The 26,496-nt window shown below is 37.8% G+C and overlaps 8 protein-coding genes across 15 annotated transcripts; 6 read left to right on the forward strand and 2 right to left on the reverse strand.

Annotated features, from left to right (window-relative positions):
• Positions 1-432: 432 nt before the first annotated feature.
• Positions 433-3,067, forward strand: LOC104731464 (putative 3-hydroxyisobutyrate dehydrogenase, mitochondrial). 4 transcript variants are annotated; one of them, XM_010450839.3, is made up of 10 exons: positions 433-755; positions 964-1,052; positions 1,154-1,268; positions 1,515-1,665; positions 1,791-1,873; positions 1,990-2,085; positions 2,232-2,374; positions 2,467-2,551; positions 2,648-2,727; positions 2,904-3,067. In XM_010450839.3, exons 1-10 carry the CDS (start codon positions 633-635, stop codon positions 2,989-2,991), a joined length of 1,053 nt encoding a protein of 350 aa, XP_010449141.1. In that variant the 5' UTR covers positions 433-632; the 3' UTR covers positions 2,992-3,067. The 4 variants fall into 4 exon arrangements, with proteins under 4 accessions (XP_010449141.1, XP_019089482.1, XP_087335095.1 ...); XM_087478968.1 differs by having other exon boundaries at positions 514-755; positions 1,534-1,665; XM_019233937.2 differs by lacking the exon at positions 964-1,052.
• LOC104731463 (small RNA 2'-O-methyltransferase) lies at positions 3,060-7,952 on the forward strand. 2 transcript variants are annotated; one of them, XM_087478967.1, is made up of 11 exons: positions 3,060-3,154; positions 3,257-3,525; positions 4,041-4,284; positions 4,378-4,476; positions 4,662-5,116; positions 5,200-5,451; positions 5,568-6,460; positions 6,551-6,705; positions 6,811-6,927; positions 7,125-7,244; positions 7,364-7,952. In XM_087478967.1, exons 3-11 carry the CDS (start codon positions 4,069-4,071, stop codon positions 7,796-7,798), a joined length of 2,742 nt encoding a protein of 913 aa, XP_087335093.1. In that variant the 5' UTR covers positions 3,060-3,154; positions 3,257-3,525; positions 4,041-4,068; the 3' UTR covers positions 7,799-7,952. The 2 variants fall into 2 exon arrangements, with proteins under 2 accessions (XP_087335093.1, XP_087335092.1); XM_087478966.1 differs by lacking the exon at positions 3,060-3,154 and having other exon boundaries at positions 3,385-3,525; positions 4,041-4,476.
• A 116-nt stretch (positions 7,953-8,068) lies between these two features.
• On the forward strand, positions 8,069-12,892 carry LOC147930421 (small RNA 2'-O-methyltransferase-like). 3 transcript variants are annotated; one of them, XM_087478964.1, is made up of 10 exons: positions 8,069-8,206; positions 8,726-9,006; positions 9,088-9,177; positions 9,259-9,716; positions 9,803-10,057; positions 10,225-11,183; positions 11,495-11,646; positions 11,786-11,902; positions 12,066-12,185; positions 12,289-12,892. In XM_087478964.1, exons 2-10 carry the CDS (start codon positions 8,752-8,754, stop codon positions 12,718-12,720), a joined length of 2,838 nt encoding a protein of 945 aa, XP_087335090.1. In that variant the 5' UTR covers positions 8,069-8,206; positions 8,726-8,751; the 3' UTR covers positions 12,721-12,892. The 3 variants fall into 3 exon arrangements, with proteins under 3 accessions (XP_087335090.1, XP_087335089.1, XP_087335091.1); XM_087478965.1 differs by having other exon boundaries at positions 8,103-8,234; XM_087478963.1 differs by having other exon boundaries at positions 8,086-8,206; positions 9,088-9,716.
• Positions 12,893-12,937: 45 nt separating this feature from the next.
• LOC104731466 (protein POLLENLESS 3-like) lies at positions 12,938-14,988 on the forward strand. Its single transcript, XM_010450841.3, has 5 exons — positions 12,938-13,291; positions 13,449-13,661; positions 13,748-13,896; positions 13,990-14,058; positions 14,150-14,988. Exons 1-5 carry the CDS (start codon positions 13,079-13,081, stop codon positions 14,814-14,816), a joined length of 1,311 nt encoding a protein of 436 aa, XP_010449143.1. The 5' UTR covers positions 12,938-13,078; the 3' UTR covers positions 14,817-14,988.
• LOC104718249 (tubulin beta-9 chain) lies at positions 14,970-17,054 on the reverse strand. Its single transcript, XM_010435957.3, has 3 exons — positions 16,381-17,054; positions 15,975-16,244; positions 14,970-15,869 (listed from the first exon to the last, which is right to left on the reverse strand). The coding sequence occupies exons 1-3, from the start codon at positions 16,772-16,774 to the stop codon at positions 15,199-15,201; spliced, it is 1,335 nt and encodes a 444-aa protein (XP_010434259.2). The 5' UTR covers positions 16,775-17,054; the 3' UTR covers positions 14,970-15,198.
• Positions 17,055-18,033: 979 nt separating this feature from the next.
• LOC104731467 (uncharacterized) lies at positions 18,034-19,995 on the forward strand. The gene has a single exon (XM_010450843.3). It carries the CDS (start codon positions 18,482-18,484, stop codon positions 19,748-19,750), a length of 1,269 nt encoding a protein of 422 aa, XP_010449145.1. The 5' UTR covers positions 18,034-18,481; the 3' UTR covers positions 19,751-19,995.
• A 1,877-nt stretch (positions 19,996-21,872) lies between these two features.
• Positions 21,873-24,254, forward strand: LOC104731469 (dihydroceramide fatty acyl 2-hydroxylase FAH2). 2 transcript variants are annotated; one of them, XM_010450844.3, is made up of 7 exons: positions 21,873-22,122; positions 22,794-22,873; positions 23,038-23,130; positions 23,221-23,417; positions 23,496-23,601; positions 23,682-23,828; positions 23,927-24,254. In XM_010450844.3, exons 2-7 carry the CDS (start codon positions 22,823-22,825, stop codon positions 24,047-24,049), a joined length of 717 nt encoding a protein of 238 aa, XP_010449146.1. In that variant the 5' UTR covers positions 21,873-22,122; positions 22,794-22,822; the 3' UTR covers positions 24,050-24,254. The 2 variants fall into 2 exon arrangements, with proteins under 2 accessions (XP_010449146.1, XP_010449147.1); XM_010450845.3 differs by having other exon boundaries at positions 21,992-22,466.
• Positions 24,252-26,496, reverse strand: LOC104731470 (berberine bridge enzyme-like 22). Its single transcript, XM_010450846.3, has 3 exons — positions 26,306-26,496; positions 26,114-26,205; positions 24,252-25,971 (listed from the first exon to the last, which is right to left on the reverse strand). The coding sequence occupies exons 1-3, from the start codon at positions 26,344-26,346 to the stop codon at positions 24,383-24,385; spliced, it is 1,722 nt and encodes a 573-aa protein (XP_010449148.1). The 5' UTR covers positions 26,347-26,496; the 3' UTR covers positions 24,252-24,382.

Consider the following 26,496-nt stretch of genomic DNA (forward strand, 5'->3'; position numbering starts at 1 on the left):
ACATATATAAAACTTGATAGTTTAAATATATTTATAGTTAAAAATCAAAAATAAATATTAAAATTAAATTAATATAATTTTAAGCGGTTTAGACGATCATCTAGGCGTCTGCTGAGCGCCTAGACGGCGTCTAGGCGGCCGCCTTGACTGCTTTCTTGAACACTGATAATAACCTATAAATGATTTTTTTTTCTTTTGAGAAATCCAGGAAAAAAGAATGAATCCCAATTAAAATTCTGAAATAGATATAAAAAAAAAGAAGAAGAAGAATAATGAATAATTATGTCAAAAATCAATGATAATTAATAATTGAGAAAAGCAACATTTATTAGTAGTAAAATGTAGAAGAAATGGGGTCCTCAGATGCTGACTACGTTGACTAGGTGAGACCGGGATAGACAAGACCCGGTCAGGACAATTATTTTGGCTTTTACACTGATAATTTCAAAAGTTATAGTCCACTTTCGGAAGAAACTGGGAACTAAAGGGGTCATCTATTCAAAAAGCAAAATTGATGACTCATGAGTGTGCTGGTGAGATGATCTGATCATGAGAGAGGAGGACTTGCGTCTGAGACTCACTCACTCTCCTTTTGCTTATTTTGCTAAACAAAGCTCTTGAAAATTTCATCAATGGCGATTCGCAGAGCGCAGTCTCTTCTTTGTCTCACCAAATTCAAAACCAATTTCGTGTTTGGATCTTATCTACGGCCCCGCCGATTCTCTTCGTCGTCTCAGAATTCAAATCAGTTCCAGGTTCTGGTTTTAAAACTTTTCTTCATGATCTCTTTTACTCATTTGCTTATAACGTTCCAAAAACATGATCTTTAAGGTAGCTGGAAGAAAAAGGTCTTAACTTTTATAATATCGAGCATAGTTTTACACGAATTTTGTCTTTCATTGTTTTGTGAATCTGATCAAAATTTATGTAAATGAAATTCTCATTTTTCTCTGTTTTTCTCAGAACGTTGGTTTCATAGGGCTTGGGAATATGGGGTCTAGGATGGTGAATAATCTAGTTAAAGCTGGATATAACGTTACCGTTCATGACATGTAATAATTACCCTTTAGTGCCCATTTTCATATTTTGTTAATGGTTGATCCATTTGAGTTGTCTAACCTTTTTGCTCGTATACTTGTGTTTGATATCACAGAAATCGTGATGTTATGAAGATGTTTGCTGAATTAGGAGTCTCTGCTAGAGAAACTCCTTATGAAGTTGCACAAGATAGCCAAGTTGTGATTACCATGCTTCCTTCATCATCTCACGTAAGTTATTATTGCCTCTAGCAAGAGTTTTTTTGTGAGAACAGTTTTGGACATTGTCATGTTAGTTGCATGATTCAATGCGTTATTGGGAAATAATAGTCTACAAGAATCAAGATAGTACTGTTGTTTAACTCCTGTTACTGGGATGTTTAGATGGTTGAAACCTGAAGCCTGAAGGAATGTAAAACCTTTATTTGTTGATCTCTTGATTGGTTTTATGAAGAAAAAGGATTCTAATTCATGTAGGTGATGGATGTGTACACAGGAAGAGATGGGTTGCTTCGTGGAGAAAATGCAATAAGACCTGCTTTGTTTATAGATTCATCTACTATTGATCCACAAACAACTCGAAAAATCTCGCTTGCTGTTTCTAATTGTAATTTGAAAGAAAAGAGAGGTAAAGCATATAATAGTATTTGCTCTTATGAGTTAACTATGAGTAAACAACAGCTTCATTTTGTTCTTCTTGTGAACAAGTCGAGTTTGTTTCATTTTATATAGTTTTAACCATCTTCGATGCAGATAACTGGGAAAGGCCAGTCATGTTGGATGCTCCTGTCTCTGGAGGTGTACTTGCTGCAGAAGCTAGTACGCTCACTTTCATGGTATGTTGTCGACTCTCTTTTCTTCTACAATATTTGAATCACATCCTTTATAGATACTCAATGATTATATGTTCATGTAGCAGCAAAATGGCATTGATACAATTGCACGTTTATAGGTTGGAGGTCCCGAAGATGCTTACTTAGCTGCTAGACCAATTCTTCAGTCAATGGGTAGAACTTCCATCTACTGTGGTGGTTCAGGAAATGGATCTGTAAGTTCACTGTTATACCATGTTTTAGTGACTTTTTCTATTACAGTTCCTCTTATCTAATCATTGGTATATTTGGATCCACAATTCTCTGGATGAATCTTTTCAATCTAGACTGAGAAACGACGTGTTCTTTTTTTCAAACATAGGCTGCAAAGATTTGTAACAATTTGGCAATGGCTGTTAGTATGCTCGGCACTTCAGAAGCCTTAGCTCTTGGTCAGTCTCTTGGAATATCTGCCAGCACTTTAACAGAAGTGTTAAACACATCTAGTGGCCGATGTTGGAGTAGGTATGTAACTAAAATGACCTCTTCAAATTTATAAACGCCTTCTATTTAAGTACAAATCCCAATTTAACTTCATTATATTCTTAAAACCACAGCGACGCATATAATCCAGTTCCAGGAGTGATGAAAGGTGTGCCCTCTTCAAGGGATTACAATGGCGGTTTCGCATCCAAACTTATGGTCAGTTTCTTAACATATATATTTATATTGTTGATCCTATCTGTAAAGCTCCATTTCTTTTGTTTCTTTCATGGATTTTGGGTATTCAAAATGCAGGCTAAAGACCTAAACCTCGCAGCAGCATCAGCTGAAGAAGTTGGACACAAAAGCCCATTAATATCCAAAGCACAAGAAATGTGAGTACTTACACTAGCTTTTCTTCTAGACGTTTTTTTCCTTGAAAAGATGACTCGGTGTTAACAAAGAAGGCTTGTGAAGTTTATGAAAACAACTTTAAAACCTGTGTTTAAAGCTCCTTAATGAAGCAATGCACACATATCATCAAGCTGGAGTTTTTTTTGTGTGTTTGCAGTTACAAGAAGATGTGCGAGGAAGGGCATGAAACAAAGGACTTCTCTTGTGTCTTCAGACACTTTTACAATGGCAAAGATGAAGTCTGAGGCAAACTTTACAATGACCCTGTAAAAATAATCAGTGTCTTCGTATACATCTTTGGTAATAAAAGAGCATTATATACAGGATTTACTCTTAGTGCAGAATAAAGCATGAAAGCATTCTATACAGGATTAAACAAAGTTAATGCAAAGTCAAACGTCACCGTTGGTAATTAACATCTTTTTTTTTTAACGGTGTTACTCGCTAAACCGATCCACATTTATATCATTTTCCTTTTTTGTATTCGTAATGAATTTGATATACAATCAGTCTTTGGCTATATTCCTAAAACATCAAGATCTTGACTTCGACATGACAAGTCCAATGAAGAACCAAACCATTTTTGCAGAATCTCCGGGTACCAAATCTCTCTATTTGTTAGAAGTGGGAAGTAAAAAAATCACGGAAACACCCCCACAATAATGTAATGACCAATACACCCTTGGCTTTCTTCATCCCACCGCTACATTTGAAAATCCCCAGCTTCCTCTGTACGCTCAAAACTAGTTACATGCCATTTCTCTCAACACTGTTATAAGGTAAGTCTTTGTTTCTTGCTTGCTTTTCGTCTCTTAAGTTTCGCTTCGTTTGGTTCTTTGTAAATTTTGATTTCGTTGATCCTTCGTTTCTGTGGACGATTCGGTCCTCGTAACGTTACTTCAACCCTTTCTTTTTTAATTTTTGATCCCTTCGCGCGGAAAAATCCTTGCTTTGACTCATGTTCCTCTGTTTCATCTCTCTGTTTTCTGCGGCATCTCCGTAAAGCCTATTACTTTATCGGATTTGAGTTTGTTTACATCCTTCACTCATCTGAATTTTCTCCTTTGGATTTTACCATTTTGTATGTTGTTGTGGAATCAAGACTCAACTAGACTGATAATTTAAGCCATCTTCTCCTCTAGCTAACCCCTGAATTTAGGTCATCTTCTTAGGTTCTCTCTCTTTAGGAAAAACCCTAGTTTTTTGGGGTTCCGTGCAGTCGTACAGTTTGCACAAAAGTTGCCATTTTCCCTGATCTATGCAAGTCATGTATAGTTCTTTTGTTTTGTCTCAGTGTCTAGAGAAGCTAGAGTGAGTTTGTAATGGCGGGTGAGGAGAAGCAGACTCTTAATCCTAAGGAAATTATACATGACAAGTTTGGTGTTAAAGCAAGTTACAGAATTGAGGAAGTTCATGCTTCTTCGAATGGATGCCTCTATCGATGTCACTTGCAGCTACCTGACTTTACTGTTGTATCAAACGTCTTCAAGAAAGAGATGGATTCTGAACAATCCGCTGCTGAATTGGCTCTCGAGAAGGTTTGTTTTGTTATATTAATCTCCTGTATTTTGTATCTTTGTTTTCTGAATGTTGTTATGCTAAAGAAGAAGACGATACTATTCATGTTGCAGCTTGGCATTCACCCACTGGATTATAATGATGATGATATTACAGTGGAGGAAGCTTGGGATGATATCGTTGAACGCATCAAGTATATATTTTCTGATGAGGTTAGTATGTCACAAGCAATTTTGGATTTCTGTAGGTTTGTAAATATGAGTAATGGTTATTGATTAATTGATCACTGGACTAAAAGCCTAAAAGCAATCTGGGAGTTGTCTTTATGCAAATGACATTATATAATTAACCAACTTACGTTTTTCGGCATTAATGTTTTAAGTTGTTGCCATTGCAGTTTCTTTCAGCTGATCATCCTCTTGGAGGTCACATTAGGGCGGCATTGCAAAGGGATGGTGAACTTTGCGGATCAGTTCCTGTTTCTGTCATCGCTACATTTGATACAAAGATCAACAGTCGTTGTAAAGTGATTAATCCTTCTGTGGACTCAGATCCTAGCTTGCTCATGTCCTATGTCATGAAGGCTGCTGCAAAGTTGCCAGACTACGTTGTCGTATCTCCGCATGAAGATTCACTCCGGAGGAAAAAACCATACCCTTCAGCAATTATAAAAACATTGGCTACTCAAGTAGAAAGCATAAAATTTGAGGCTGTGCATTTACAATGTAGCGTTGATGGTGAAGAGGCTGTTAAGCCAGTCACTCTTGATATTTCATCAGGTCGGTATTACTTGGATATTATTGCTGAAAAGCTTGGGTTGAAGGATGGCAGCCAAGTGATGATATCAAAAAGGTGATGAAATTTTCCTTTTTGTCAATTAATGGAGCTTTCTTGGTGTTAATCTGATTAAAACTCTTTTTGGATTTTTTCAACAGGACTATTGGCAAAACTGACTCTGGCTTAGAGTGTAGAGTATACGCTGCCATAACTAAGTTGAATCATTCATGGAAATCCCGTGAAAAACGTCCAATTAATGAATCATCACATCTTGAAAAGTCTCGGAATGCAAAAGCTAGTTTTGTTAGTGGTCTAGATATTCACGGTGATGCGATTGTGGCATCTGTTGGTTATCCATGGAGGTCCCATGATCTTGAACACGATGATGTAACTTTAAAGTCATTTTACAGGTCTCTACTCCTACCAACTTTTGCTCTGTTTAAGTTTTTATCTTCTTCTTTTGTATATCTTTTGGTCTTCCCCGCTGATGCACTAATTATCTTATCATGTTTTTGGCTACATGTAGGATATGTTGCGGTATGTCTCCTAATGGTATCTATAAATTCTCCCGACAAGCACTAATTGCTGCACAGTTGCCTTTTTCGTACACTTCAAAGTCTAATTGGAGAGGTCCATTCCCGAGGGAGATTCTCTGCATGTTCTGTCACCAGCAACAGCTAGCAGAACCCATTTTTACTGTAACTATATCCCCTGTGAAACCACTGTCTGGCATATTAAGATCCTACCAGAAGCTGAAAGACTCAGAATGTGATGATAGCGACAATCAGTATATGAGAAGGGAAGAAGACGAGATACCAGGATCAGGGACTGGGTATAGATGTGAAGTGAAGATTCTCTCAAAGTCACAGGATTTGGTTTTAGATTGCTCACCGGGTAACTTCTATGAGAAGGAGAATCATGCTATTCAAAATGCTGCGTTGAAAGCCCTCTCATGGTTTAATGGGTTATTCGATGACCTTGATGCTGATCCAGATCAACCATGTTATTCGAAACTACACCTGGATATGCTCTTTCAACGTAGTGTCATGATAAAAGGGGCTTTTCCAAGTAGTAGAAAGTATGAACAGCCCAGGTCTAAATCAAGGAACACGGGTATGCCACGTGAACGGAAGCGTGTTCAATCCATAACAGATGGTTCCTTGGTTAGCATATGCTATTCTGTGTCCGTGGAGGTTGATGCTGACTTTTGGAGGAATAGTGAATGCTTGAAAGAACTCATCGAAAGCAATGAAGAGATAGAATTTGAGGTAGGAAATGGATCTATGAATCCACATCTTGAATCGGTTGTCACTCAGATGTCTGTGGGACAATATGCTTGTTTTTTAACTAATAACCCTGCTGAAAGCTTGGTTTTGGCTGCTGCCACTGATACTGTGAGAACTCAGTCACTCTTATCAGGTAACGCTTGTAATGTTTAATAGAGAAATCTTAGCTTTTTCAGGTAACTTTATCAACTGACGACATATCTTTTGTTACAAATGCAACCAGAACTCTCAGCCGGTTTGGAATACAATGTACGTTTGTTGGGAGTGAAAGGGCCGACAGAAGAACGAATGGAGGCGGATTTTTTCAAACCCCCACTTTCAAAACAGCGTGTTGAATATGCAATGAACCATATAAAAGAATCGTCAGCTTCTACTCTGGTAGACTCTTCTTGTTTCTTATATATTATCTGTCTTTCTGCTTCTTGTGATTCAGGATTCTTTTTAGGACTCCTTATAATATTCCAGTCTTGATACTTGTTTCAGGTTGACTTTGGATGCGGGTCTGGAAGTTTACTAGCCTCTTTACTTGACTATCCAACTTCACTTCAAACCATGGTCGGTGTTGACATCTCACAGAAGGGCCTTGCCCGTGCTGCCAAGGTATGCTAACTCTGAGACTTAACCTGATGAGACTAAATGCATCTTAAAGCTTGATATGTGTTTGATCAAAACTGCATTTATGCGATTCATGAGTTGTGTAACATGTGAAGATTGTATTTTATATCCTCTTCAGAGATGGTTGAATGAAGATTGTTAACTTACATCAAATATGTGTGCATGTATTGTTTCAATTTCAGATGCTACATTTGAAATTAAACAAGGGACCTTGCAACCTCAAATCTACTACACTCTATGATGGCTCTATCCTCGAGTTTGATTCTAGGCTGCAAGACATTGACGTCGGCACTTGCTTAGAGGTCCCCTTCTATTTTCTTGCTTCATTTCTTCATCATCAGCTTTTCTTATATTTTTTTAAAAATGTGTATTATCCTTAAAGAAATCTGACTTTAACATATAATCTGTTCCGACTCTGTAGGTCATTGAACACATGGAGGAAGATCAAGCCTGTCAATTTGGGAAAACAGTTCTAACCTTGTTCCGCCCGAAACTTCTGATTGTCTCCACACCAAACTACGAGTACAACAAAATTCTCCATAAGCGTGCTCCAGACAACTCAAAAAAGAAATCCATTTCACAGCCACTCCAGTTCAGGAACCATGACCACAAGTTCGAATGGACAAGGAAACAGTTTAACCAGTGGGCAACTAAGCTCGCCAAAGGCTACCACTACAGCGTCGAGTTCAGCGGTGTTGGTGGGTCTGGCAACATAGAACCCGGATTTGCTTCTCAGATTGCTGTTTTTAGACGGAAATATTTGTCTGCTGTTAAAAGGAAGGACTCGGAAGGCTCGATGCGGCCTTATAAAGTCACTTGGGAATGGACAAGAAGAAATGGAGACAAAAAAGACTAATCTTTGATCAACCAGAATAGACTTGTGTCCTTTTTTTGTTTAGCTTCTTTTTGAGTATGTAGATTTTATTACTGTTTGAAATCTGCATGTTTCTTCTGTATCACACGGTCTTTGATGCTTATTATCTTTAATGTTTTTCAGAAAGCACAAGAAATGTGATAAAACTGTCAATTACACAGAAGTCACAAATGACACATTATTTTCTTCTAAAAATAGAGAATGGTGGATAGGGAATAAAATAAAAAGTTGAAAAAATAAAGAAACGATTCTACTACATCAATGAAATGACCAGAACACCCTCTTTCCTCTTTCCTCTTTCCTCTAAAACCCCATTCTCTCTCCCACTCTCTTTTTCTCTGTTGTTCTCTCCTCGGTTCTTACATGACATTCTTCTGCTCATCTCTTTAGGTTCGTTGTTGATTCTTCGTGCTTTTAGGTTTGTCTGAATCGTTTTTACAACTTTTGGGCTCTTTATGAAATTCAATTTCATTGACTCTTCGTTTCTCGTCATGACGATTCGTCTGTCTTGATGTTACACTCAAAACCCCTTTTTTGTTGTTGGGTTTGTACCCGAATCCTCTATCTGTACTCTCTCAGAACGAAAATTATCGTTACTTTACTTATTTTCTTGTGTTTCTTCTCTCTGTTTTTTTCGTGGCATGCGTAATCGATTCTAGTTTTATAATTTGGGTTTTGGCAAGACTGAGACTTTACTTATCATTCTCTAGTCTTATAATAATGCAGAAAAAGTGGTTAGAATTAGAACATTGAGAATGTGGGAACTCAATCAAATTTGATGTTGGTTAGAATTAGAACTTTTTATTTGTATGTTAATGTTTTATGTGGCTTTGATTTTAATTGTCAAGTTACCATCTTTCCTGATCTTTGGCTTATATTTATATATATATGACCCTTTGTTTGTCTCAGTGTATTGAAGAAGCTACATTGCGTTTATGATGGCGGGTGGTGGGAAGCGTACTCCTACCCCGAAGGCAATTATACATCAGAAGTTTGGTGCTAAAGCGAGCTATAGAGTTGAGGAAGTTCATGATTCTTCTCAGAGTGGTTGTCCAGGTTTGGCAATACCTCAGAAAGGCCCATGTCTCTATCGCTGCCACTTGGAGCTACCAGACTTTTCTGTTGTTTCAAATGTATTCAAGAAGAAGAAGGATTCTGAACAATCTGCTGCTGAATTGGCTCTTGAGAAGGTATGCTTCCTTGTATGTGTCTCTTTTTGATATTTTGGTATCTCTTATGATATAACAAAAACAGTACCATTCATTTTGCAGCTAGGCATTCGTCCTCAGAATGATGATCTTACTGTAGATGAAGCTTGGGATGAGATCGTTGGACGCATTAAGTATATATTTTCTGATGAGGTATGTATCTCAAAAGAACTTTCTGATTTCTATTTATACAATACTTTGATCAAAATAATATCTTATATTATTCGGTTGCAGTTTCTTTCAGCTGAACATCCTCTAGGAGCTCACCTTAGAGCAGTATTGCGAAGGGATGGTGATTGTTGCGGCTCAGTTCCTGTTTCTGTCATTGCTACATTTGATGCAAAGATTAATAGTCGTTGTAAAATCATTAATCCTTCTGTGGAATCAGATCCTTCTCTGGTCATTTCTTATGTCATTAAGGCTGCTGCAAAGTTGTCGGACTATATTGTCGCATCTCCAGATGAATCTTCACTCCGAAGGAAAAATCCATACCCTTCAGAAATTGTAGAAGCACTAGCTACTCATGTATCTGATTCCCTACTTAGCAGAGAACTCGCGGCTGTATTTATACCATGTCTCGGTGAGGAGGTTGTTGAGCTAGATACTCTTTACATTTCATCAGACCGGCATTACTTGGATAGTATTGCTGAAAGGCTCGGTTTGAAAAGTGGTAACCAAGTGATGATATCCAGGTGATTATATTGTTTTTTTTTTCCTATTAGTAAGTGGAGCATTCTTGGTGTTAATCTGGCTTGAAAGTATTTTTGCTTTTCAACAGGACTTTTGGCAAAGCTTCCTGTGGTTCTGAGTGTAGATTGTACTCTGCTATTCCGAGCAAGTCCTCTGATAAATCATCAGAAGCTTCTGGATGTTCAAATGAAGACTCATCTCATACTGAAAAAACTAGGAATGCACGAGCAAGTTACATTTGTGGTCAAGATATTTTCGGGGATGCTATCTTGGCATCTGTTGGTTATCGATGGAAGTCCAACGATCTTGACTGTGATGATGTAACTGTGAAGTCATTTTACAGGTCACTTTCTCCTACTAACTTTTGCTCAGTTTTCTGTCTAACATTGCATTACTTACGTCTACTAACGCTGACATATTGCATTTTTGACGTTTGTCTTGGCCTTCCGATGAAGCATTGCATATCTTATTATGAACTGATGTATGACATTAGCGTTGTGGCTTCTGCAGGATATGTTGTGGTATGACACCCAATGGAATCTACAAAATTTCACGTCAAGCAGTAATTGCTGCACAGTTGCCTTCTTCATTCACTACAAAATCTAATTGGAGAGGTCCATTCCCCAGGGAGGTTCTCTGCATGTTCTGCCACCAGCACCGACTAGCAGAACCCGTCTTTTCTTCATCCAATGCTCCTGTGAAATCGTTATCTGACATATTCAGATCTCACAAGAAGTTGAAGGTCTCAGAAGTTGACGATGCTGATAATGATAATTTAAGTAGGGGAAAAGAAGATACACCAGGATCAGGGATCAGGTTTAGATGTGAAGTGAAAATTTTTACAAAGTCTCAGGATTTGGTTTTAGAATGTTCACCGAGAAAATTCTATGAGAAGGAAAATGATGCCATTCAGAATGCTTCATTAAAAGCCCTCCTATGGTTTAGTAAGTTCTTCGATAACCTGGATGTGGAGCAACCATCTGATACAGATGACGACGAGGATATCATATTTTCAACTCCTAATGTTTTTGCGGCCCCTCCGATTATCCAAAATGGAGACAGTTCTGAATCAAAAACCACAAATGTGCCATTAGCAGAGAAGCGTGTTCAATCTATAACAAATGGTTCTGTGGTTAGTATATGCTATTCTTTGTCTTTGGCAGTGGATCCTGAAAATTCGAGTGATGGTGAATCTGCAAGTGATGACATCGAAAGCAATGAAGATATGGAATCTGAGGTGGATGCTGAGTATTCGGCTAATTGTGAACCCTTAATAGAACTCATTGAAAGCAATGAAGAGATAGAGTTTGAGGTAGGGACTGGATCCATGAATCCACATATAGAATCAGCTGTTACTCAGATGACTGTGGGTGAATATGCTTCTTTTAGTACTACACTCTCTGATGCTCCAGAAGCTTTGATTTTGGCTGCTTCTGCTGATACTGTGACAGTCCGCTCGCTCCTATCAGGTATTGCTTCTAATGTTTACATTTGTTGGATGTTATAGGATGGTTTCTGAAAACGATTTTCTGGTTGGAAGAAAAAAAAAGGTGTTTATCAAATGTTGATATTTGTACTGCCTTCATTAGTGAACTTACTTACTAGTAAGTACAAAATTCTAGGCAAAGTTATGTAAGGTAGCATCATTATTAACAAATAACAATTCACCTTTGCTGTATCGAGCTTTTATAGCTGACGGCAGAGGATGAACAAAAGTTAAGAGATTCCATGAACATTTATATGTGATACTGATGAATTTCTCTGCTTTTTTCTTTCACAGAACATCCAACTTTAAATTACAGTATACTTTTGCTGGGTGTGAAAGGACCATCAGAAGAACGAATGGAGGCGGCTTTTTTCAAACCTCCACTTTCAAAACAGCGTGTTGAATATGCACTGAAACATATAAGAGAATCATCCGCTTCTACTTTGGTAAGCTCTTTATATCTTAATGTCTTCCTGCTTATTGGGACTCTAAATTCAAGACTTCTTCAATTGTTTTGAGTCTCACTTGTCCTAATTGGTAGCACTGTAATTAAGCGTAAGATGACACCTCTATTTCTCGTTACAGGTTGATTTTGGATGCGGATCTGGAAGTTTATTAGACTCTCTACTTGACTATCCAACTTCACTTCAAACCATTATCGGTGTTGACATTTCACCGAAGGGTCTTGCCCGTGCTGCTAAGGTATTCAAAATCGCATACCACTGTTTTTTTACTCCCGCTAGTAGAAGAAATAACTTGATGAGACTAGTGCATCAAGAAAATTGATGTGTGTTTGATGAAGGCTGCATTTGTGTAATCGAAAAGAAATGGTAGATTTACGTATGTTTCTGTGTATCAACTTCAGATGCTACATATAAAACTAAACAAGGAAGATTGCAACGTCAAATCTGCTACACTTTATGATGGTTCCATCCTTGAGTTTGACTCTAGGCTGTATGACGTAGACATCGGCACTTGCTTAGAGGTGGTTCTCCTGTCATCTGCTTTATTCCTTAAAAGTTTGTGCATGTTCATCAAAAGCAAACTGTCTGGTTAAGCGTTGCATATAATCTGTTCTGAATCTGTAGGTTATTGAGCACATGGAAGAAGATCAAGCCTGTCAATTTGGGGAAATAGTTCTGAGCTTGTTTCGCCCCAAGCTCCTGATTGTATCAACACCAAACTTCGAGTTCAACACAATCCTCCAGCGGTCTACACCTGAAACCCAAGAAGAAGACAAAACCGAGTCACAGCTTCCTAAATTCAGGAACCACGACCACAAATTCGAGTGGACAAGAGAACAGTTTAACAACTGGGCGTCTAAGCTGGCCAAAGTCCATAACTACAGCGTCGAGTTCAGTGGTGTTGGTGGGTCTGGTGAAGTAGAACCCGGTTTTGCTTCTCAGATAGCTGTTTTTAGAAGGGAAGCTTCATCTGTTGAGAATGTTGCAGAAGGCTCAATGCAGCCTTATAAAGTCATATGGGAATGGAAGAAGGAAGATGGAGACAAAAAAGACTGATCTCTGATTAGAGTAGTAACGAGCAAGCAATGTGATGAATGTGTTCACCTAAAAACAACTCAAAGCTTGTTTAGTTCCTTTTGTCTTAGCTTTTGCAGATGATTAAATTAAATTAACCGTAAAAAACAATGTTTAAAACTAGATTAATGCGAATTACCCTTTTACCCCTGCATCAAAGTTTGTTTATTTATACACAAGTCCTTGTAATTATTATCACTTTCTAACTTCTTCGACTCTGTTTCTTTCAATTCAAGCTAAAGAAGAGCATTTGAGTTCTTTGATCTTTCCACGAAGGACGATCGATCTCTCTGAGGATTTGCTATTTTCTCCGAGAAAATTGAATAGAATCGCCAAGAAAATGTGTTCCTTTGAAGAACGTCGTGCTCCGCCTGGGGTTTACTATACTCCGCCGCCGGCGAGAGCAAGAGATTATGTGACGCCGATGCCGTTGACGGAGAGGAAGAGACCACCGTATTCTTGCTCGTCGTCGTCGGAGAAACGTGACCCCTTTCACATTGTTCACAAGGTTCCTTCTGGTGATTCTCCTTACGTCAGAGCCAAACATGCTCAGGTATAATGAATCTTCCCGGGAAAGCAAGAAAGGATTTTTTTTTTTTGCCCTAATTTAGGGTTTCTTAATTCGTCTGAAGATTTCTCTTAAAATCTTTTAGATTTGTATCGCTGAAACCAATCTTTGAACTCAAATTTGTTGTGATCTTCTTGAACAGTTGATAGCTAAAGATCCGAATCGAGCTATATCATTGTTTTGGGCTGCAATAAACGCTGGAGATCGAGTTGATAGTGCATTGAAGGACATGGCAGTTGTTATGAAACAGTTGGACCGATCTGATGAAGGAATTGAAGCCATCAAATCCTTTCGGTATCTCTGTTCCTTTGAGTCTCAAGACTCCATTGATAACTTACTCCTCGAACTCTACAAGGTAATGAAGCAACCCATTTTTTCTATATCTTAAGTGTTATGGACTTTTGGATGTTTTACTCACAGCTTTGAAATCGGTTTTTGCAGAAGTCAGGGAGGATAGAAGAAGAAGCTGCATTACTTGAGCACAAGCTTAGAACATTCGAACAAGGAATGGGATTTGGTGGTCGAGTCATGAAAGCAAAAAGGGTTCAAGGAAAATATGTTACAATGACTATAGAGCAAGAGAAAGCAAGGTGTGAAAATTTCGGTTTACTCTCATGTTATCTTGATGAGTGAGTATTCTGTCTCTTGAATTGACGTTACCATTGTTTGTTTGAACATTTTAGGTTACTAGGGAATTTAGGATGGGTTCATTTACAGTTACACAACTATGGAATTGCAGAGCAGCATTACAGGTTTGGTTTTGTAATCAGATTCCCAGTTATGGATAGTTGATTACTGTTCCATCTTGTGAGTTTTTGCTTAATGTTAATCATCCATGAACAGGAGAGCTTTGAGTTTGGAACCGGACAAAAACAAAATGTGCAACCTAGCAATCTGCTTGATGCGTATTGGTCGAATTCCTGAAGCTAAATCTCTGCTTGATGATGTACGAGCTTCTTCTGCAGAGATCGACTGTGGAGACGAACCATTCGCAAAGTCTTATGACAGAGCTGTTGAGATGTTAGCAGAAATAGAATCGAAAAAACCAGAAGCTGGTCTTTCAGAAAAGTTCTACGCGGGATGTTCATTTGCAAAAGGAATGAAGGAAAACAGAGATCCTGGATTTGCAAACAAGAACTATTCACATGTTTCTTCTTCTCCAGCATCTGTTCGACAGAACTCTGCAGGTCTATATACACAACCACGCGAATGTAGTAGAGCAGTGATGTACGAAGAAGAAGAAAAGAGAGGTGCAGCTCGAAAGCTACTGTTTGAGAATAGGAAGCCTTTTGATTCTGAGCAATTTAACATCTTAAAGAGAGGAGAAGAAGAAGAACCCATGAAGCGAAAGAAACTGGACCCGAACATGATTCATTATCTCCATGAATACATCACAGATGCTGCAGATGGTCCACAAAGTGAATCTAAGAAGAGCTGGGCAGATATCGCCGAAGAGGAAGAAGAAGAAAATGAAAAATTGCAGGCAGAGCTTAAAACCGCAAAGATATAGGATCTAGTTGTACCAGTTATCAAGTTTTTGGATCGTAGGTGTTTGTCATTTGCAGGCAGAGCTTAAAACCGCAAAGATATAGGATATAATTGTACCAGTTATCAAGTTTTTGGATCATAGAAATTGTATGTGTTTGAGTTTGACATTGATATATTTTCATGAACAAAACAAAGAAGCATAGGGCAAATGGGATTACACTCCGGAACAAATCTTAGTTTTTGGAAAGAAGAAACTCAATAACAAAACACACAAAAGCACAAAAAGAGAGAGAATTCAATTCAGAAAAAGGAGATAAAAGAAATGAGTGCGACAAGACGAACTTACAGCTTGTGTGTGAAAAGCCTTACAAAACAAAAGTAGTAATCAATAATCTTTTTTCTCTTTAAGCCTCTTCTTCTTCTTCGTCCTCCTCGTACTCCTCTTCACCGACTGTAGCATCCTGATATTGCTGATACTCTGCAACAAGATCGTTCATGTTACTCTCAGCCTCAGTGAATTCCATCTCGTCCATTCCTTCTCCTGTGTACCAATGAAGGAAAGCCTTTCTCCTGAACATGGCTGTAAACTGTTCACTCACACGCCTGAACATTTCCTGGATTGAAGTTGAGTTTCCAATGAAAGTCGATGCCATTTTCAAACCAGTGGGAGCTATATCGCAGACGCTTGATTTCACGTTGTTTGGAATCCATTCAACAAAGTACGATGAGTTCTTGTTCTGGACATTCATCATCTGCTCATCAACCTCTTTAGTGCTCATCTTTCCACGGAACAAAGCGGAAGCTGTCAAGTAACGGCCATGACGGGGATCAGCTGCACACATCATGTTCTTGGCATCCCACATCTGTTGAGTAAGTTCAGGGACACTCAAGGCACTGTATTGCTGTGATCCTCTTGATGTCAACGGTGCAAAACCAACCATGAAGAAATGGAGTCGTGGGAAAGGGATAAGGTTCACAGCGAGCTTTCTAAGGTCAGAGTTTAGTTGACCAGGGAACCGAAGACAGCATGTGACACCACTCATGGTAGCTGAGATGAGGTGGTTAAGATCACCAACTGTGCATCAGACAAAAAGAACAATGTCAGGGTTTCAAAACTACAATTCTACAATCACATGAATATTCCAAAACAAAAGGAGAAATGGTTTGTAAATGTACTCACAGGTAGGATTAGATAGCTTCAAGGTGCGGAAACAGATATCGTAGAGAGCTTCGTTATCCAAAACCATACATTCGTCAGCATTCTCAACAAGCTGGTGAACAGAGAGTGTAGCATTGTATGGCTCAACAACGGTATCAGAAACCTTAGGAGATGGGAAAACCGAAAAGGTCATCATCATACGATCAGGATACTCCTCTCTTATCTTAGAAATCAAAAGCGTTCCCATTCCAGAACCAGTTCCTCCTCCCAAAGAATGACAAACTTGAAAACCTAATCAATAATATACAAATCATACAATCAGAGAACAGCTTAATCAAGAATCTAAACCAACCGAGAGCATCATAAGCAAAATGATCAACCTATACTAAACAAATTCACATTTCTAATAACAGATCTGGATTCAAACCTTGAAGACAATCACAGTTCTCAGCCTCTTTCCTAACAACATCAAGAACGGAATCAGTCAACTCAGCGCCTTCGGTGTAGTGACCTTTAGCCCAGTTATTGCCAGCACCAGACTGGCCAAAGACGAAGTTATCAGGGCGAAAAATCTGACCAAAGGGACCGGATCTGAGAGAATCCATAGTACCAGGCTCCAGATCCATAAGAACAGCGCGAGGAACGTACTTGCCTCCGCTAGCTTCGTTGTAATAGACATTAATCCTCTCTAGCTGTAGATCTGAATCGCCACAGTACTGACCGGTGTGATCGATACCATGCTCGCCGCAAATAACTTCCCAAAACTTAGCACCGATCTGGTTTCCGCACTGACCTCCTTGAATATGAAGGATTTCTCTCATTTTCTTCACCTGATGTTTTTTTTTCTCGGGAAATCGCTCAAAATCTTAAAAAATTTCTCGAGAAAATGATGGTGAGAAAATTTTTGGCGACTCCCCTTCTCTCTGTTGTTTTTTTGATTTGTGAGGGGTATAAAACAAAAAAAAAGAGTAGTAATCGCCTATATATATATAGTTTACGTTCTTTTTTTCTCAGTTTCTAGAATAATTTGCGTTTTGGTCCTTTATCTTTTCTCGAATTGTTAAATTTACCCTGATAGTTTTCGATTTGGTTTCTTTATGTGCTGTAATGACAGCGAATCAAAAACAAAAAACAAAATATCTTTCCTTAGATATTTTTTGTTAATTAATTAATATTAAAATCACTCGTGAAAAGATAGAAAGGCAAATTTGTTTAATAATTTCAGATTAGATCCTTTATTTTCTTCGGATATTGTAATAAAAGACTAAAAGATTCGAATTAGCGTCATTACTGGAATTTTCCTTTCTTGTTTTTTTAAACACTAATTTAGTAAGTTGATTAATGTTTTTTACAACCATGAATAGGCAATTTTACTTATTTAGCAAATAACCGTATTAATTAGATTAGCTGACAATAGAAATTAGAAGTAAATGGTTTTTTACAAGCCAACGCCAAAGAGTTGCCAACCCATGAAAATTGCTAAATATAGAGAGAGATACGTCGAGTCGAGTAAAGATAATTACTAAATGTTACTATTTGCTAACGAGTTTATAATATGAATCAACGGTTCAAGTATTTAGCAATCAGAAAGGTGTTGGTAAACATCTAACTATAGACATAATATGTTGTTGATCGGTTTAATGAAGAAACTGTAAATATTTATCTTTAGAAACATAAAGAAACGTAAGAATCTTAAAATAGACGTAACCAAATTAACCATGTCAAATATACAGTAGATGAAATGGTTAGTTCGCTGTATTTAATTTGTTAGTTAACAAATTCTCTAATTCGAAATGGTTTGGAAGTTTTCAGGTCCGGTTTAATCTGACTTAATTTTGGTTTGGTATTTTATTTCGAACAATACGAATTAAGATTGAGAAGCTATTGTTATACTTATATAAAGTCATCAAATATTTTTTAACATACGTATTAGCAAAAACTAAGCTGAATAAATTAGTTTTTTTTTTTTTTTTTAAGTTTTAACTCCATAAATGTAAGATCTCGAATATATAAAATTATCAGTTCATCTTTCATTCGGTTTAAGTTACTTTTGTTGGTTTCGGTTTATAAATGTACAAATTATTGATTATTTCGGTTCGATTGGTTATTTTTAATTTGGTTAAACAAAAAGTATTGAATCTACAAGATCTGCCTAGTACAGTTGTACAACTATTACAAAAATGGAAAAGAATAAAAAATAAAATGGTTAAGGCACGCGTCGTCCTGTAAATGTCTTTTAAGCGGTTTCCTCATCATATCTCTCTCTTTGGAGGCCCTTTCACTTTCTGCGCAAACAAGGAAGACGAAGACGAGAACGAAGAAAGAGCTCTCTCTATCTATCTATCTTCTCTCCATTTATTACATTATATCTCTTCTCTCTCTCTCTCTCAAAATGTCAAATTAATGGTTTTGATCTTCCAACCAGATCTTCTTCTTTATCTCTTCGACAAACCCTTTCTTCTGGGTTCTTCCTTGAGCTGATTCTTTCTCCCAAAAACCATTTTTGTTGTTTCTTGAGGCAGAGAGACATGCCTTTACCTTGGAAGAAATCTAGATCGAGTCGGATCTCAAGATTCGTATCAGACTTTCAACAATCTCCAAAACATGGTGGATCTCTCGTTGTTGAAACTGGCTTCCCTACTTCTTTAATCGATCTCTTCGTCAAGAACCGCGATCGTCTCAAAAAACAATCTTCTAAACGTGTTAATAATAATAACAACAAGACTACGGCTCCTACACGACGGCGTGTTTCCTCTCCTCCTCATCCTCATCATCCTCTGCCTCCTTCTCTGTCTTTACAGAGACGTATGTCTCTTCCTCTCAAGCTTGATCCTGCTTTGGTTACCGAGGATCCTTCTCTTGTTGTGAGTAAGATCGATGAGGAGAGTTTTGTCCCGGAGAATAAACGCGGCGGAGGAGGTGGTGGATGTTGTGTTTTGATGGTGGTTGTGTTTAAGGTTTTTATGGTGGCTGTGCTCGCGTTGAGCACGAAAAAGCTCGCCGTTGGGATTACTCTCTCTGCTTTTGCGCTCCTCTTCCTCGAGCTCGCGGTGGCGCGTGTCTTTACGCTTTTGAACATCTGCCCCGACGCGCAGGTTCGGATAGATTCGTTGATCGAGAAGCTCATAGGGAAGCGACATAAAGAGAAGCTAGAAGAAGAAGAAGAAGTAACGACATGGACGCATGACAGAAGAAACAAGGTCTCGTTTGAAATAGTCGAAGAGCCTAGAGAGGAGATTAGTGTTGTTGTGCCTCAATCGGAGAAGAGCTCGTCGTCGGAAGAGAAGACGAGACCTGTGGCTGAGGAGGAGGAGGAGGAGGAGAAGAAGAAGGAAGTGCAGACGATAAGAGACGTGGTGTTTAAGAATGAGAAGAGTAAAAGCGCGAAGCTTAAATCAAAGATTGTGAAGAAGATCGTGCCAAAGAAGTTGAGGAGTTATAAGAAGAAGAGGAAGATGAAGAACAAAGAAAAAGAAGAAGCAGCAGCAGAAGGACAAGATGTTGAAGTTGAGATTGAAGAAGAAGGGTCTTTGACAGAAGTGTCTAGCTTGTATTCAGATGATAGAATCGAGAGTGAAAGCTCTGAAAGAGATGATGTAAGTTCGAGTCCGCCATTGTTAGAAGAAGAAGAAGGAGGAGAGATTGGGTCAAAAGGAGGGGATCTAACGAAAGTGATTGTTCTGATAGTGATTGTTCTTGTTGGATTGTTAATTGGGAAAGTCTTTGCTATCGGTCTGACACTATCTTCGTGTCTGATCCTCAGAGTTTTCTGCTGCAAATCACGAACCAGTCTCTGAATCTGAAACAGAAGAAGCAGAAAGATTTCAAGGCATTGGGTTTTGTTTTTTTTGTTTGTGTGTCCGTGGCAGTGGGTGGTGTGGTGGGCCTTACGGTGAAAGGGAGTGTTATTGTTTTGGGGTGGTTGGCAGTTCGAAGCTATGCAATTGGTTTGCTTATGAAACTGTAAATTTTTTAATTTTGTTTTGTAAACTTAATTAACAGAGAATATATTGTTATTATATATGATGGTCAAAGAGTCAAAGATGTTTGTGTTTACAAGAAAAAAAACGAAAACAAAAAATATAATTTAAGAAAAAAATGGTCATTGTTAATAATGAAAGGCAGAGCAATAACGTTTTTGTCGGCCAAAAAAAGCACTAACTTTTAGCAATAATTTATGTGGCGATATTGACGGAGACACATGATGACATGACCTTATTTACTTAGTCGTGCGTATTTTACAACATTTGATATACGTTCAAGATAATCTTGAATTTGATATGGCGTAATCGTATTGTCCTCGGTTATGTTATGTCCTTTGCGAATAACTAATCGTGCGCCTTTCTTTTGTTGTTTTTTTCACAGTTGCTAAATCAACTTTTTAAAATTGGATTCAATCTTTCTAAAAGAAGAAACTTTTTTTAAAGAGGATGTTGAAACATTGATAGTATCGATTTTTAGGTGGTTCAAATGAGAGGCATCAACATTTCTTTTTTTATGTATCCGGATTCGAAATGCTATTTTCTTGGGAATTAAAGAAAATGAGAAACAAGATCTACTAGTAAACTATACTCCAACATGATTGGTTTATAATAAAACAAGAAATTTGGACCTTGTATTAAGAAGACTGCATATTCCATGCGAGGAATCTTATCTGTGACAAATATCTTTGTTGTGGACTGACTATTAGGAAGAAAGAAAGAAAAAACAAAGCCCTTTTTGTTAAATTAAAGAGGTTGATTAAATATCTAAACCTAAATTAAACTTATATAAAAGTGCATGATGTATACTACTATTATTTATATAGTGGAAAACCTCACCGCTATATCATGTTCATGCCTACCATTAAGATTTTAATTTGGCCATGTCTATTAATTTATATATATGCAATGACTTGCTAGTTGGGTTGTTGATTACTAGTTCCCAACAGATGAAGTGTCTAAATGCATGTGTCATGTACTCATGTGTGTGTGTGTGTATATATATTTGTTGATATAAAATAACATATCCAATGATCCAATCTTGGTTTATATAAAATCATATATGTGAAAACTGTATACAGTTTGTATAGATCTCCTAGTGTAACAAACAACTTAAACAAGGCAGAGCCGCAGAGGGCTTTATAATATATATTTTCTACACATAATTCATTCATCTAGTCTTTGTTTAAAAATTAGTCATGCGTCCACATAATTCATGATTTATCATAATAAAAACTGTTGGTGATACTTGTGAGCAAAAACCCATTCTCATAGACTCTTAAGGCTCGTAGACTGATAGTAGTAGTGCATAGATAGACTCATAGTCCATAGAGAAGAGAAAAGCTTTCCCTAAAATTTGTCACAACTCACAAGTGACAAGAGATAAACTTCATGAAACATCATATTATCGAGGGACCGACCAATCCTATGAATCTATGACTGAAGACGTTTTCATTACCGATAGCAGCTCCCGCTCAAGCAATTTGTAGCAGCTCAATGTTGGCTACTTGGCTAGGCAGACTATTTTTTTTTTGTTTTATTCTCCATTTCCAAAATCAAAAGCGCCTCATGTAATTTGCGCTGAGGATGCTGATAAGAAAATTATGAAAAAAATTGAAATTTGTTTTCCACAGTTTAAAACCTTTGTTTTTAAAATAGCAAAATTATTTATATTTGTTCCATATACTGTACATGGGGATGTTTTCTAGAAACAGAATGGATTTATAAGCAAACACTATTTTGTTTTCCTTACAAAGACTATTCTTAATTTTAAACTTATTTTCTTCCAAAATAGCAAATGAAAATATATATTTTCTATACAAAACAAAAGATATTTACAAATATTTCCAAAAACAGAATAGATTTAGAAAATACTATTTTTATTTTTCTTACAAAAAAAACTACTCATAATTTCAACTTTTTTAATTTCCAAAATAGCAAATAATTTTTATTTGTTTCTAAACAAAATAAAAAAAGATATTTCCAATGGCTAAAGAAAAAGAGAAAACGTGGGCCGAACATTATCAGGATTCAAGCGAAGCATAATCCCACCCCTTCTGGTGACAGAGTGTTGTTTTGTTGTTTCCCTTCAATTGGAGAAAGAGTTAGCGAGTCTCTTACGCCGAGATTGAGAGAGAGAGAGGCTTGTTCTTTCTTTCTTCTTCTTCTTCGTCGTCGTCCTCTTTAAGGTAAAACAAAAAACCTCAGATCTCTTCTTCGCATTCTCATCTTTTTTTCTTCCGATTTCTTCTCCTTCTTTCTTCTACCACCCTTTTCTTTTTAAAATTTCTTGCGAAAACTTCGGGATTTTGTTCGTCAATTTCGGAGAATGTTTGTTTTTTTCTTCACCGTCTAAAAGGTGTCTTTAGCTTTCGTGGGGAGGGAAGGGTTTGATGATTTTGATTTTGTTTTTGTTTTCCTTGTGATCTCCGAAGAAATCTCATGTTTTGATTCGATTCAATCCTTCTCAAAGTTTCGTCCTTTTTATTTACATTGTCGAGGTTCTCTCTGTTTTATTGGCTCTGTCTTTTAGGTAATGATGTGAATCTTCCAATTTACTTAACTTTCTTTGTTGGATCATTGACCCTTGATGAGACTCTTCTTTGTTTTTGTGTTCCCCTTCTGCTAATTCAGCTTATTAACCAATTCCTCGGATGCCAAATGCAGTCTTTTTTAGATTCTCATTAAAGCAATAGAGTTTCTGAGAATTTTTGTTTGAGGTTGAATTGCACCTGGTTTTTAGGCCTCAAATCTTGTTTTCTTTTTGGCAATCGTTAATGGACTCAGTTACCAGATTTATATTTCTTTGTAGATAGATATACGCATTTACGATTTTTGCTCGTGGCTCTTCTTCTTGCAGAAGCAATCTCTCTCATATAGTGGGCAAAGATGGTTGCAGAACGCTTCACAGTCGATTTGAATAAGCCACTTGTCTTTCAGGTGATGCGCTCTATCCCTTCTTTTTTGAATCTACCTTTTAGATTGACAAGAGAATGTAATAAATGGCGATTTCTCTGTCAAATCTTCACAGTTGTTTGGTAGATTCTTTGATTATGTAATGCATCATTTTTTACTAATATAAAGATACTTGTATCCTTTGTCAGGTTGGTCACCTTGGTGAAGAGTACCAGGAATGGATTCATCAACCTATTGTATGCGTCGAAGGTCCTCGTTTTTTTCAAAGTGACTTTTGGGAGGTAACAACAACTCTGCCTTATTAAGATTTATCTTCTTATATATTGTCTTCTTTGTTCTGACTAAATCCTTTTTTTGGGGAACTTGAGCAGTTCTTGACTCGCACGGTTTGGTGGGCTATCCCAACAATTTGGCTTCCAGTTGTTTGCTACGTTCTTTCGATATCGGCAAGGAAGGGACTTACATATCCCCAGATCGGTTTAATAGTTGCCTTAGGCGTACTCACGTGGACACTTCTCGAGTACACCCTTCATCGTTTCCTTTTCCACATCCAAACCAAGAGTTACTGGTTAGTTCAATATCCATATGATTATGCATAAAACCATATCCAGAGTTTCATCACGAAGCTGATTTTGTTTCCCTGTAGGGCAAACACCGCACACTATCTTCTTCATGGATGCCATCACAAGCACCCACAAGATGGCCTTCGTCTTGTTTTCCCACCTACTGCAACAGCTATTCTCTTGGTTCCAGTAAGTATGCTTGATCCAAATCTAGAATCTTGTTTATTCATTCGAAACTATTATTAATGTTCTTCTTTTCTCATTGTTAGCTGTGGAAGCTTCTCCATCTCGTAGCTACTCCTGCTACAGCTCCTGCTATGCTTGGAGGCATATTGTTTGGCTATGTGATGTATGATATTACTCATTTCTATCTACACCATGGTCAACCTAAAGTACCAACCTTTAAACATCTTAAGGTAAGAAAACCCATCTCTAACCATCTCCCTATTTGTTTGGCATTCAAACTTATTCCTCTGAATTTCTTTCTGATGAGGTTTGGTATACGTTTTTACAGAAATACCACCTGAATCATCACTTTAGGATTCAGGACAAAGGATATGGAATCACTTCATCTCTCTGGGACAAAGTCTTTGGAACACTTCCTGGTACAAAAGCCGCTGCAGGGAAGAAGAGCTAAATCGGATTTCTGTTTGCCATTTTGAGAGTGTCGAAAAACTCACTGATATTGTGTATTCTTATTCATCAGGTGATTCAATGACTGTTTAACTACTACTGTATACGATCTATTCACCATATTTGAACATATATAGTGGTGCCTAAACTGGTTCTCAGTTTAATTTTCACTAGTCTATTGGTTTAATATCATTCAGAATTTGGTGTTTTAGCTTCGACCAACCTTGGTTCTCATAAATCGTATTGGGTACACTCACTTTTACACTAGCAGAAATCTACACTATCATAAGAGAAAACATGAAATGAAATCTTTGAAATATGGTTTTGTGTTGAGAAATCAAAACAGAGGAGGAATACTCTGTTCGTTCCTGAAGAAATTTGTTGGATCAATCTTCCCTTTAACCAACCCCAATCTCTTGAAGTTATCTTTGAAATAGGTCTCACCCCATTTCCTTGCATCTTCAAAACTTGTGTTGTTCCCTTTGCTCGTGCCTAAATCAAGATCTCTGTAATTCAAATAAGCTCCTCTCGGCGATTTTGAAACGTAGGGAGTCATGTAATCGTGTAGCGATCTCATCCACCTAATGTTTATGTCCATCTCCTCGACTTCATTCACTTTCCATTTCACCATGTACTGTATATTATACAGATTCCCTCTCCTGTGTGGATATGGAGACTCATTTTCTGAAAGCTGGTTGATCTTTCCACCCAATGGCTCGAAGATCATCAATGGAGTTTCTTTCTCGAGAAACCTCTTGGTTACTTCTTCAAAAACTTTTTCAGGAAGTGGGGTTTGAACAAAATCTGACTTTGCTTTGAAATACTGATCTTCGAAGCGTAGGTCTCTGTTGAGCATGATCTCTAACGGCTGTCCTAATGTCCAGTTGAAGAACATTATGGATTCGATCCAGCTCATTTCCTTGCAGTCTTGAGATCGTAAACCGAGTTCCGGAAACTCCTGGTTCATCAGAGGAATCAGTCTATCGATTCCACCAAGAAACAGAGTTTGAAATGTAGTTTTCACTGTCCTTTGATTCCCTTCGTGACTGTTGTCAGTTATGACTCTGATGAATAGATCTTCGTCTAGCTCTGATCCAATGGATTGCCATCTATGAACAAGCTTGTTCATGCTAGGTCCCATCGTATGTTGACTTATGAAACAAGTTACCTTTTCAGGAACCCTAGCAAGCTTAACCTTCCATGACAAGACAACGCCAAAACTTGCCGCTCCACCTCCTCTAAGCGCCCAAAACAAATCCTCTCCCATTGTTTTCCGGTCAAGAATTCTCCCGTTCACATCCATCAAACGCGCGTCTACAACGTTATCAGACGCTAAACCGTGTTTTCTCATTAATGTACCGAATCCTCCGCCGCTAATATGCCCACCAACTCCAACACTTGGACATACTCCTGCGGCAAAGGCATGGATGTTGCTGGTTTTGGCGATCTCGTAATAGAGTTCGCCGAGTGTTGCCCCGGATTCGATCCAAGCGGTTTCGTCTGTAAGGTTGATCTTGATTGATCTGAGGTTAACGAGGTCGATGATTATGAAAGGTGATTGTGAGAGGTAAGATAGACCTTCGTAGTCATGACCACCACTCAGGGTTCTTACTTGCACTCCAAGTTTCTTGCTACATAGAATTGAGTTTTTGATTTCGGATTCGGATTTTGGTTTAACGATCAGAATCGGCTTCAGGCTTACAAAACTCAAGTTGACTAAACTCGAATCTGGAGATGAAGATTCGGTGTAGATTCGGGAATATGGAGTGTGAGTAGTAAGATTTATAGGGTTTTGGAAAGTTGAATCACAGTGATCTGTCGACAAGCAACTTTGAAACTGTTCTCTTGTCGGGGGAGAATAGTTTGTAAAATTATCAAAATCACCAAATCCTTGGTTAGACATCGTTCCAGATACCCTGAATATCTCTGTCAATCAACATAGCTTTATAAGCACCACAACACAAGACAATTTGAGACTAAGCCTAACACTAAAGTAGGGTAACATTTTGTAAGATAACTGGCTGATAAAACTATAGATCTGAATCAGAATCAAATTGAAAAGACGAACCTTGATTCAACAGACGGCTACATATTGGCAGGACTTGCATAAAAGGTATAAGCTTTTGATGTTCGACGAGAAGCTCCGTCAAGTACTGAGAGCTGTTCGAACAAGAACCAGAGAACACAGATCGGTTTCCATCACATAAAACCAATAAAATAGTGTTGCGAAGAGAGGAAAAATCAAGATATTTGGACATACCTGTCGATCTCAAGAGTGCTTCTAATCTGAGGAGAAGTCATGAGTTATTATACAAACCAGACATGAGGTTTTGTTGTGCTCTCTTCTGTATAGAAGTCAAACCAAAGATTGTTGCAGAACCAAAAGATAAGCAGAGAGGGTAAGAGAAAGAGAAAAAGCAAAGCCAGCCGACACCCAAATGTGGATTCTGC

The sequence above is a fragment of the Camelina sativa genome, chromosome 12 (assembly GCF_030686135.1).
Source record: "Camelina sativa cultivar CO46 ecotype springtype chromosome 12, ASM3068613v1".
Lineage (NCBI taxonomy): Eukaryota > Viridiplantae > Streptophyta > Magnoliopsida > Brassicales > Brassicaceae > Camelina > Camelina sativa.

Coding starts and splice junctions, on each gene's coding strand:
- LOC104731464 (XM_010450839.3), top strand. CDS start 633: ATGGCGATTCGCAGAGCGCAGTCTCTTCTTTGTCTCACCAAATTCAAA. Junction 1,053..1,153: donor AACGTTACCGTTCATGACAT/GTAATAATTACC, acceptor TTGATATCACAG/AAATCGTGATGTTATGAAGA. Junction 1,269..1,514: donor TGCTTCCTTCATCATCTCAC/GTAAGTTATTAT, acceptor TAATTCATGTAG/GTGATGGATGTGTACACAGG.
- LOC104731463 (XM_087478966.1), top strand. CDS start 4,069: ATGGCGGGTGAGGAGAAGCAGACTCTTAATCCTAAGGAAATTATACAT. Junction 5,117..5,199: donor CAAGTGATGATATCAAAAAG/GTGATGAAATTT, acceptor TTTTTTCAACAG/GACTATTGGCAAAACTGACT. Junction 6,928..7,124: donor GCCTTGCCCGTGCTGCCAAG/GTATGCTAACTC, acceptor TTTCAATTTCAG/ATGCTACATTTGAAATTAAA.
- LOC147930421 (XM_087478963.1), top strand. CDS start 8,752: ATGATGGCGGGTGGTGGGAAGCGTACTCCTACCCCGAAGGCAATTATA. Junction 11,647..11,785: donor AATCATCCGCTTCTACTTTG/GTAAGCTCTTTA, acceptor TTCTCGTTACAG/GTTGATTTTGGATGCGGATC. Junction 11,903..12,065: donor GTCTTGCCCGTGCTGCTAAG/GTATTCAAAATC, acceptor TATCAACTTCAG/ATGCTACATATAAAACTAAA.
- LOC104731466 (XM_010450841.3), top strand. CDS start 13,079: ATGTGTTCCTTTGAAGAACGTCGTGCTCCGCCTGGGGTTTACTATACT. Junction 13,292..13,448: donor TCAGAGCCAAACATGCTCAG/GTATAATGAATC, acceptor CTTCTTGAACAG/TTGATAGCTAAAGATCCGAA. Junction 14,059..14,149: donor ATTGCAGAGCAGCATTACAG/GTTTGGTTTTGT, acceptor ATCCATGAACAG/GAGAGCTTTGAGTTTGGAAC.
- LOC104718249 (XM_010435957.3), bottom strand. CDS start 16,774: ATGAGAGAAATCCTTCATATTCAAGGAGGTCAGTGCGGAAACCAGATC. Junction 16,245..16,380: donor GAACTGTGATTGTCTTCAAG/GTTTGAATCCAG, acceptor ATTATTGATTAG/GTTTTCAAGTTTGTCATTCT. Junction 15,870..15,974: donor GAAGCTATCTAATCCTACCT/GTGAGTACATTT, acceptor TCTGATGCACAG/TTGGTGATCTTAACCACCTC.
- LOC104731467 (XM_010450843.3), top strand. CDS start 18,482: ATGCCTTTACCTTGGAAGAAATCTAGATCGAGTCGGATCTCAAGATTC.
- LOC104731469 (XM_010450844.3), top strand. CDS start 22,823: ATGGTTGCAGAACGCTTCACAGTCGATTTGAATAAGCCACTTGTCTTT. Junction 22,874..23,037: donor ATAAGCCACTTGTCTTTCAG/GTGATGCGCTCT, acceptor ATCCTTTGTCAG/GTTGGTCACCTTGGTGAAGA. Junction 23,829..23,926: donor CAACCTTTAAACATCTTAAG/GTAAGAAAACCC, acceptor ACGTTTTTACAG/AAATACCACCTGAATCATCA.
- LOC104731470 (XM_010450846.3), bottom strand. CDS start 26,346: ATGACTTCTCCTCAGATTAGAAGCACTCTTGAGATCGACAG. Junction 26,206..26,305: donor AGCACTCTTGAGATCGACAG/GTATGTCCAAAT, acceptor TTGTTCGAACAG/CTCTCAGTACTTGACGGAGC. Junction 25,972..26,113: donor TAGCCGTCTGTTGAATCAAG/GTTCGTCTTTTC, acceptor GTTGATTGACAG/AGATATTCAGGGTATCTGGA.